This window comes from Aptenodytes forsteri, unplaced genomic scaffold (genome assembly GCF_000699145.1).
Source record: "Aptenodytes forsteri isolate BGI_AS27 unplaced genomic scaffold, ASM69914v1 Scaffold249, whole genome shotgun sequence".
Classification (NCBI taxonomy): domain Eukaryota; kingdom Metazoa; phylum Chordata; class Aves; order Sphenisciformes; family Spheniscidae; genus Aptenodytes; species Aptenodytes forsteri.
The window spans coordinates 250,791-261,691 of NW_008796188.1; the positions used below are offsets into that span (position 1 = coordinate 250,791).

General features: G+C 41.5%; 1 protein-coding gene across 3 annotated transcripts in view; it reads right to left on the minus strand.

The window, feature by feature from the left end:
• Positions 1–1,148, minus strand: part of NSF (N-ethylmaleimide sensitive factor, vesicle fusing ATPase) — a 70,784-nt gene extending 69,636 nt beyond the window's left edge. For all 3 annotated transcript variants that reach the window (XM_019474287.1, XM_009287853.2, XM_009287854.2), the window contains exon 1: positions 1,066–1,148. In XM_019474287.1, the coding sequence (XP_019329832.1) occupies positions 1,066–1,148 (83 nt within the window). The remainder of the gene's footprint in view (positions 1–1,065) is intronic.
• Between the last annotated feature and the right edge of the window lie 9,753 nt (positions 1,149–10,901).

A 10,901-nucleotide genomic window follows, 5' to 3' on the forward strand; every position in this document is an offset into this window, starting at 1 on the left:
GCGGTGGGGTGTTGTGTTTTGGTAGTTTATACTACAGGTGAGCTTGTGAAACCACAGTTCAGTTAATCACTGAAGGGCCAGGACAGCTCTCCAGGGTAGCAGCACAGCAGGCTGACAGAACAAAAAGAGTCAAGTCTTAAAAACACACCGCTCCCTTGTTCCCCACAGTTCAGAGATACTTCGTTCTCCATCCTTAGCAGAATTCATCTGGGACTGGTATTTTATGCTAAGGCCCTAAGTGTATCATTCATATCTTTTTTGAACATTTTTTCCCATTTTTCAAACCCAAGCTCTTCCGCCTTCTGCTGCATGCGATGCTCTCTCTTTCTGCTGAAATTACTTACTTCTGTCTATAATCTACATATTGAAATCTTTTAGAGAGCCACCATACAGCTGCAGCAAAGCAAGGAAACTAATTATTTGAATTGGCTTCTTTTAATACAAAGCCTGTCTGTGGGCTGGGCTGAAAAATTAATGTGTTTTCTTCCTTTCTCACAAAAGTAAAATCCAGAGTCAGCTTCCATCAGTCACCACAGAACTGTAATTAAAGAACCCAAATTGTTGTGCCCACACTCTGGTTGTCTTCCCCTTTTGTTCTTGTGCATGAAAACCCCTAGAACAAGAGAAGGTTTCTACTGACTCTGCTCAGCACTCCAACACGATGTGAAAGTGAGCAGATGCCCCTAGTAACACAATTAAATGATAAAAATCTACTTGAAATAGTTCAAATATTCTAAGTATGTAACAGGAACAACAGCAAAAACAAAATGAAACAAAAAGATCAAAAAAGGCCTGAAGTCCTTCATTAAAATAGTGATTATAATTAGTTAAGCAGATCCAGTTTCCAAGCAAGAAATGCTTCAGAGAAAAAATTACCATTTTTTCAGTATCTCCAGTTCTGAGAAGGAGGCATATGTAAAGTTTTGGTCTGTAAAGACGCAGAAGTTTTGTTAATTAACCTACTATATTCACCTTCCCAAATCTGAAATTCCATTCCACCTCCATCCAAATTTTGCAAACAATTCCTTTTAGTTAAAAGTTGAAAGAGCAACAGTGCACACTTACTGCCCAGATTGGAAGTCCTTCTCATTCACCACAGCACAGTTGGTTAATGACAGTTCATCAGTGGGACATCTTGCTGCTTGCATAGACTACAAGAGAGAAAGAGGGAGAGAAAAAAACTATCAAATAAAATCTTATTTTTCCTTTACTAAGCCAAGCCTCAAAACTTCTGTAAATCCATAAAACACAAACAGGTCTCTTGAGTATTAACATACTCTGAGAGCATAGTCCACCAGTATCGACAAGCTGCTCTCTCTCTTCACAGTTTCTCCAAACGCTTCTGTTTGATACAGATGTTTGTACCCAAAAGCTCTGCATTTTGTGAGTCTAGCATACCTTATATTTTCTATCATACCTAGGAAAGTACCCAAAAATTACCTAGGAGAAAGCCTGCAAGGCAAACGCTGTTAACTTGCTAGTGAACCCTGGTGTTCATGCAACTTCCCTGAACCCTGCAACATGCCACCAGGTAGCAAAGCATTCATTGGAAGGCATTTCTTGGCGAGTAACAAGACATCGGGATATTTTGAAAGATGGTAAGGCAAAGCAGCCTAGAGACAGAGCAGTTCCACTACAACCCTGGGTAACCCTCCCTCACATTGCTGTGCTTGGTTAGAGAGACTGCGTGGGGAAAAGAGGGTAGAATAAAGATGTTACCTTTCTTCTTCCCTCACTTTACTCTGAAAATTGAAATCTGAGCACATCCATTCTGCATACAGGTACTTTGAACAATGCAGTACAGGGCAGCACTGAAAGTCCACAGGAAGGTTTCATTCCCAGCCAGCTGCTATCCAACTCCACAGAACCTCTCTGTAAAACTTCTCAAAAGAAATATCACAATGCAAATAATATTTCCTACTCTATAGAAAACATCACAGATCAGTAACAAACAAAAGACAATTAAGTTAAAGTCAGTTCCAGCCTATCACTATTAAAAAAATTACTGCAACAAATCTTGTGGGGGTGTCCTCCCCCCTCCTTTTTTTTTTTTCCCCTAAAGTCAAAGGAGCAAACCTATTTCAAGAGTATCTGTTCAATTTTTTTCCCCTCCACTATTATTCAGGAATCAGCAGCTAAAATAACCAAATACCACCACTCTCAGCCCAGGCTGCCCCATCCCATTACGAGGCAGCAGCATATAGCGGAGTGCAGGAGAGGAGTACCAAAGAGAAACCTCAGCCCTTTCCTGCATCCCTGACCCCATCTGCTTCTGCAGAATTGTTCCACAAAACAGTGGTTGAAAGATTAAAATTGGGCTCAAAATGCCTCCAGAAGTGGAGAAAAGGATGGCAAAGGCAAGATGTCTCTAACATTAGCTATAGACTGAAAAAAAATAATTTGGAGAAAAGCTAAACTTGACCCCCCAGGATGTTATTTTTAGAATCAAAGCACAACTATTTTCTTTGTCAGATACAAATTTGCAGGCAGTGCAACAGAAACTATTTGTCAGTGTCAACCTATTGCTAAAAGCAATTCAGAATGGATTCTCTCTTAAGACACCCTTAAATCCCAGCAACAAGAGAAGGAAATGCACTGATCCTAACGCACACATCCAGGTAATTTCCCATGGGTTAACATCCTGCTCAATCTTTCCCCCCTACCCTCTGGGCCATTTGAGAAAAGAATCAGAGAAAATTCATCTCCATGTAGACTGAAGCAAGCCTGCCCTATAGCTCAAATCAACTTTTTATGTTGTAATGCAATTCTTCTAGAGTACTTGCTATTTAGAAAAGGACTAATTTATTATTTTTATTGAATAATGCCCAATTGCCCTTGACTTATGTGACAACAGAAAAGAATTCCATTTTCAGCCTTGAAACAGATTTATCTACCTGAATCTCAAGTGTAATAAGAGACTTAATTAAATATTCTTGTAATAAAAAAAATACGAACATCAGTGGACTTCTGAAATACACAACCTGCCTGTTAAGGCTCACCATCTTTGGGCACTTCACGCAAAAAGCATTCACCATTTTATCATTTCTCCTTCCATTTGTGACGGGACTGTTTTGTGAAGGGCATGCCCTGATAAAACGCATTAGGTAGGATATTTCGAGAAAACTGAACACAGAGCTCCTGGATTAAGCGTTTTTACAGCACTAGTCCTCAACTGCATTTTTAATCCTTACTGACAAACTGCTTCCTACACGTTAACAGCAAGCGCCTGGCAAAGTTGCCATTCTTCTGTGTTATTCCTGTCCTCATCCAGGAACGTGCAAGCTTTGTGTTAAGGAAACGCATAAATATAAAGGAACGCATTTCAAATCCAGCATGAAGTGCTCCTTTTGCAAGCTCCACAATATGATAGATGCGTGGCAAAACCTCCTTGGGTATCTGACACATGAAATAACGTAGCTGCTTCTGCAGCAGTACCAGCACTGACTGTGCTAGCCATCCCATAGCCCGGCGCACTCTCCTTCTGGGGTGTTTGGCAGAAGCCCATTTCTCCCTTGGCAATGACCAACATTTCAGACCGCATCTATAATCTACGCTGTGCTCCCAGCTCTCCAGTACATGCCCTCCTCAAGCTCCAAGACCATTCTGCAGAACTTTGATACATTAACAATATACAGAAGTGTTTTTAACATAATACAGCTCATGCAAGAAAAGGGCATCACTCCATGGACGCAGGTTTTCATGAGTATACAAGGGACTCTTTGAGGAAATCTGGTCATTTAAGAGATGATGATCACACTGGAAAGCACCCAGACAAGAAGGAGGAACACACTGTTCTAGTGAATTGCAGGGGCTTCCTCTTACCCCCTCTCTCCCCACCCCAGTGCTCACATCCCTAGCACTACTGCTCACAGGGATCCTTCTCTTGTCTGTCAAGCAACTGAGCTGTCGCAGCAAGGATGTGGGCATCAGCTGCTCCTGAATAAGTTTTTCTGGCATAAATGCAGCAGTCCAAAGCTGTAACATGAGCCACCGGAGCCTGGAGGGCTGTCATATGCAAGTGGTAGTACTGTCAAGGAACACTTTAAGCTCTTGCATTCTGGGTTCCAGCTTCCCAGGACACCAGCACAAGGACTCCTGGAACCCTGCATACTCTCCCCTTCTCTGCCATCCAACACTCTCATTGCCTGCACTTGCACACCACACATCAGGGAACAGAGAAAGCAAAATCCTTAAGAGTATTTCTAAGAAATCTTCAAGTAAATTTACACAAGCTAAATTTAAGCTAACTAGTAGGTTTCTATTAGCATCTAGGCAAGACAACATAAAGCTCAGCTCTAGCAAACCACCAGAGCAGACCTTGCAGCTGACAGTGAATGCCATCTGCTGCAGTTACACTGCTGTCAATACTAGTTTGAAGGTGACCCATATACACCTTCACAGGTTGCAGTTATGCCCGTGTCCACAATATAGACATATTCAGCTTAAAGTAGCAAAAGAAGTCTTCCCTGCCTCCCCTTATTGTTCTGGTTTATGCAAAGAGGAGGCTCCAAGGACAGCAAAGTTCTAGGCAGGTGACTCCACATCTGAGGCAGTGCCTTCTTTCTAAAGCATCCTCAGCTAGAGGCATCCATCACCGGTCATGCAGCACCCGCTATTAAATCCATGTCTACGCAGAGGTCTACTCCAATATTCCTTCTGTTTGTCAAGAGAAAAATGAGACCACATGATTTACTAGGGACCAAGCAGATGCCTGCCTGCCTGGTGGCTGTGTGGTAGCGTGGCTGACTCAAAGGTGTTCAAAGTCAAACACTCATTCACCACTAAAAGTCTGCAAATAAAATTAGTTTGAATACTGAAAGGAAGAATTATGCTATTAAAGGAGCTCTGAAGATAAACAGGGAACTAAGATGATGATATGTAGACCCTGTGCTATCCAAGACAATGCTCCTGATGGAAAGCAGACATGCACGAAGCATTGCCCGATATAAAGATCCAATGGACCAAGTGACAACAGAATCCGAGATGAACATTAAAACTGCAAACATCAGGAGCCAGCTGCACACAGATGACAAACACCAGCACTAGTATGCAGAAAGACAAGCTGCAGCAGAGCTGGGTCAGCAATAGCCTGGGAGAAGGCGACAAACCAAGCCCTCCCAGCATAGGAAAGCCTGAAGAGGATTATGACTACTTTCTCTCTACATACACCATGGAGCTGAATAACAGAGAGGAAAAACAACTCTACACTAAAGGACGGAAGAAATTGGTATAAAATGATAGCAATGCTATCACAGCTAATGAGTAGCAGTTAAGAAAAGGTTCCTAACTGATAGAGGAAGCCAGCACTGTAATAGCCTAAAGTGAGAAATGGTAACGACAAAACCAAAACTCCTTTAAAGAAGGCATTCAGTAATATTTATGAAAGGAATGACAACATGATGCCTACAACAGGGACCAGACTCAGCAACAGGAGATGTCCTAAATGCTGTGTTTCTAAAATTTAAAACAAAAAAAAAAAAGTTACTAGTTTGCAGAAGGTTTTTCTGGACATTTCAAAAAAAAAAAAAAAACCAAAAAAAACCCATGAATAAAGCTTCCAGAGTTCTGCAGCTACAAGAAGAGATCAAACACCTACAAATAACTTTTTGGAACAGTAGGCTTGGCAAGACAGGTTTCCTTCCCAGATCTGCAATCACTCAGAGAGAGCCCTGCTGTGCCCGGCAGGTTAAGCATGCTGTCCCCCAGGACAAGCAGCCCTTGACTGGATGCTCAGGACCGGCCTTTCCATCTGCTCCATTTGACCTCTAGTTTACTTTGCTGGAAGCTTTTATACTTGCCAGGAAGGAGCTGCATTCTCTCTTGACAACAAGCTCATAAATTCCAATTTTCTTCTCCTATTAAAAGAGGAACACGTTCGGAAAGCTAAAATCTCAGAACTAATATTCAAATTTTTGTCAAAGCCAGGGAACTTTGAGCAAGCCAACAACAAGACAGCCTCAACACAGAGTCCAGGCAAGAATGACGGATGAGATGCAACCCTCCTTCCCACGGCCCCCAAACGTGACGCTCCCACCAGTACGAATCACCTCCCTGTGCTTGCTCAGGTGGCCGAGGAGGCACCAAGGCGAACACGGCTGCGCCACATACACACCAGCTGCCGGCTGACACAGAAGCCGAAACAGCTCAAAATATGGGAGAGGGAAGAGTTCACATCACCACCTCCCGAATCATCCAGGGCTGGAAATGAGACAGGGAATGTTTTTCCCTGCATTGTTTTGTGCCTGCACCACAGGTAACACTCTCTTTCTCATCTGATAACAGTTATCTCCATAAGCAAAGAAGGTCAAGACCAATCGTCAGTGGGGGTTAGCAATATAGACACCAACTACTCTTCACTGGCAGTTCTTTATATACAATATATGCTTAACACATTTTCCATTTTCTTTATCTAACAGGAGACGTGCACGCCTCTCATGGCCCTGGGCGGTAACCTAGAAATTACTTCCGTCTTAGCATATGAAAGCCACTTTATTAGGACAGAAGTGCCTACCTTAGCAATTACAGGATATTGTTTTTGAGGGTGGTGACTCCTGCTTACCCTTTGTTTGCAAAGTTTACAGCCAAACAAATTCAGTTCTGCAATGGGAGCTTTGTAACTCCAACACTAATTTACCCAGTGCAGTTAAGAAGATGTACATAGCTTTGGGAATGTGGCCGTACAGTTTCCATTATTTTGCAATGTTATCAGAAATACAATTTACAGTTCCAAGACTGAAGGGTTTGCCTGATCCAGAAGAGCAGGAGAAACAAGTGCACTAAAGGAGAACTTCTACAAGCTACTAGTATCATATAGCATCTATAATCTAATTAAACAGGTTGCTCTGCCCAAAGACATCATTCTCCACACCAGTTCTTTACAATATGATTGGTAAAGTGATGTCAGAAAATATCTCTCTACCTGTGCTGCTGTGCCATATAACCGGGAAACTGTTTCCTGACAGTTTAGCATGAACATCAACTCCACCTTCCAATTAAGCAATAACAACCCAGAATATGTGCATTTGTAATTAACACATCCATTTTTGGAGTGGATGTTGCCTCACATTTCTTCCGCGAGCCAAGATGATCAACAATTTAATTACAGGGAATTGCTACTTGTTATGTTTCATCTAAACCTCTTAAAATGCTTACAGGAATGAAACATCACACAACCACATCTAAGATGTTAGCCTAGGATGCAAGTCACAGGATTTTGACACACTTGCTGTGAGGACACCTAATGGATGCAAATTTCTTCCCATTTATTTAGAAAAGTTACCCAATGGCAACAGGGAAAAGGTTAAAAATATCCCCTTAAACTTGGAATTTGCCTTGTGAAAGCCTGAGATGCTGCTATCCCTGCATATTTGCAACTCACCCTACCGCTGATGGGCTGCATCTGGCACTAAACTTCTCCAGGACACTGACTAATGTACCAAATGCTACCCAATTACAAGCAGTTTGTGTTTAAGATGCAACACCTTGCAAGTATTTCTGTATTTTCTACAGAAAAAGCATGTAAATTGACACAACTCTAGGGCATAAATTACTCCAGATTTTTTGATAGAAGGTCATGGCTTTATTGAGTCCCAGGAGACTAGAGAAACATGTTAAACCTTTTTATGCTGCAAACATTCGACCTTCCTGAACTGAGTATCTGACATACATACACAGGAAAGAGCATACCAGCGCAGCAGCCGGGCAAGAGCGTGCCTGAAGAACTGTATATTCAGCCTTGACTTAACACACAGTAGTATTATCAGCTGGCTCAAACGCTGAGTAATAGGATACTGTGTTGAAAGCTTTTCCATTAACTGTAGCAACTGTGTTCCTTGCTTGAATTTTTCTGTTTGCAGATCTTCTCCCACACAACTCTCCAATTCCTGGAGGTCAAGAAAACTTCTGAAGAAGGCCAATACAGAAATTTAGTCACAAAACTCTGGTTGCTGCCATAGAACTTCCCTGATTTGAGACAGCATCCTGACAGGTACGCGAATGACTGCATCACGTAGAGACCACACTCTGAACCCCGTCCTTCCAAAAAATACTGCAGTCACTAAGATCATCGCTATCTGTCACATTGCTCAGGGGTCAGCTAGCACTCACTGCACCAGGTCTTCCTAAAGCTTGTCCTCTCTCACACTTGTGAGTGTACTTGGACAGTGTCCACCAACTCCTGGATCAAAAAAAGATCAAAACATGACATAAGGACCTATATTTTAGTTTTCAGGGGTTTTTTGGGTATTTTCACGTAAAGAAAGGAATCAATGATAATTTTGTTCCACTGAAAACCACGTCCTGCCTGGTGGGTAATTTAGCAAAATATAAGTACCACTGTTTTCTAAGGACTGGTTTTCTGTGGACTCAAGCAGATCTGATTTTATGACAGAATTTCCTCCAAATTCATAGCTAGGGCATCTCCTAAACCACAGGGGTTTTGGGTATTTTCACGTAAAGAAAGGAATCAATGATAATTTTGTTCCACTGAAAACCACGTCCTGCCTGGTGGGTAATTTAGCAAAATATAAGTACCACTGTTTTCTAAGGACTGGTTTTCTGTGGACTCAAGCAGATCTGATTTTATGACAGAATTTCCTCCAAATTCATAGCTAGGGCATCTCCTAAACCACAGGGTCTTCTGAATGACCTCTGTGCGCTAAGGTACAGGACACAGAACAGAGGATAGGAAGAGAGAAGATCTTGCTGTGCTATGGAAAAAAAAAAAGTAATGTTTAAGAAATTCACACTTGAAATGATCCTCAAAAGGATTCTTCGATTTTTACAGGTTTTTCCTACCAAGAAAAATTCTTAACAAAACGTAGTCATTTTGGCCTGTCCACAGTGGAAAAAAAGAGGTGTGACATACCAGCACCCCCAAAACTGTAGATGGAGAGGCAGCACTGACATCTCCCTATTGCACTGTCTTTTTAGGTATAAGCTTTGGACACACTGCTTCTGCAACACTAAGCCAAGCAACAAATTAACCAAAGATGACACGGGTCAGATATCCCACGCCCACCAACATTCACATGGTTGTCAGAATTTTATTCTAAATAATTTAGCATGGGTTTTTATAATGCAGAAGTCCTGTAAGAAGGATACAAGTCTATTTGCGATGATTTCACAAGACAGATACGCAGTTGCAGAAGTGATCTCAGAAACAGAGATTCAGATTTAGTTTTCTCCCATTTCCCTAAAACATTGCTAAAAACCTGTTTCTTCATATTAACATATTAGGAAACACTACAAAAAGATAAGTGGTGACAGAAGGATCAGTACCACACTGCAAGAAAGAACTAAGTTGATTCACAAATATTTCTTTAGTTGCCTGATGATGCCTGCATCTATGAAGGCTAATTCCATATGTTAGCAGAAATCAGACTTTACAGCTTCAACCCATAAACACAAAATCCAACCCTCATTATTTCAAAGTTTCTACCAAACTATCCAACCTAAAACTGCCCTGGGATTGACTGCAAGGACTACAAGAGAGCACGCGTTAGTCCAGCAATGCCTTCAGCACCATGAAACACTGAGGGGTACAGTCTGTCCTTCACCACCCTTCCCACTACTGCTACACTCTCTCAGTTTGACAGTTGATTTCAACAGATGTCGGCAATACATCTTCTGCTCAAGTCACAGGCTCTTCCAGAGGAGTTATGGCACAGTTCTGCAAAGTAAACCAACATCTAGTATCTGAGCGAAACCAAAATCATTTCCAACTCAATATAGATACGAATCTCTTCTGAGAAGCAAACAGGCGAGCGTCTCTTATTACTGCGCTAATGGCAATACCACTCCAAATGAGTCCCAAATAGCAAATAAAGAAACATTAAGGTGTTATACCATTTATACAATATAAAACAGCCATTATTTCTAATCATCATGAACTGTTATACAAGTTGCAGCTATTACAAAACTTTAATATTCCTTAAAGAAAACCACTCCAGTCTCTCTGATAGGGGATCATCACCAACATCCACGCTACCAAATCAACATTCAGCATGCATGATTTCCTCTTTGAACAAAGCCAGACCTCCTGCCAGCTTCCAAGAGTAAAGCTGTAGCCACATAGCCCTGCTTCATTTCCCACACCATTTCCCTATGTTGCTCTCCAATCTGGTACAGTAAAAGCAGAAATGCAGCTCGTTCTGGATCAACAGCTTGACACTGGCTGAACGAGGCAGAGAAATCATCTGGCCTTTCTGCATCCCTTTGAGAACTAATTCCTAATGAGGTTCAAATCAATTAGCTACAGACAGCACCAGTTAACTTCCAGAGGTCCAGTCTTGGTAGAAGGGATCCGTAACCAACTATGGACACAGCTAGAGAGCTTTATGCCATTCCCTCTTCTGTAGTAGATGCCGGCTGATGTCTTGGCAAGACTCAGTGCTCTGTTTGCGTGCCTAATGATTACCATGCAGAGAGAGATACAGAATAAATTGTAACGGAAACAGCCATTATTTCTAATCATCATAAACTATTTTTCCTGTAAACTTCAATCACCATTAATCACTGTCTCTTCCTGGCAATTGAGGAAACCCAGTGCAATTAAGGGAGTAGAGTAAAATACCTGAAACAGCACTAGACAATTAGTAAGATTTGGCTTATCATTTGTCTAAATTATTTAAAACGTTACTAGAAGTTTAAAGATTTTGTCTCTCTTCTACATCAAGAAAGCCATTCATTTCTCTCTGTAAAACTATACATACACAAATCAAATCACATGAGTCTAATAAAGGAGGCTAAGATCTAAATTGCATTGCAGGGCATTTTTTCAGGCCAGAAGTAGTCACTGAAGCTCTCTAAATTGCATTTTTCAGGCCAGAAGTAGTCACTGAAGCTTTCTCTACCCATTCTCCAGGTTTAAGCACCTTTTAAAAATGCTGACAACAAAATAG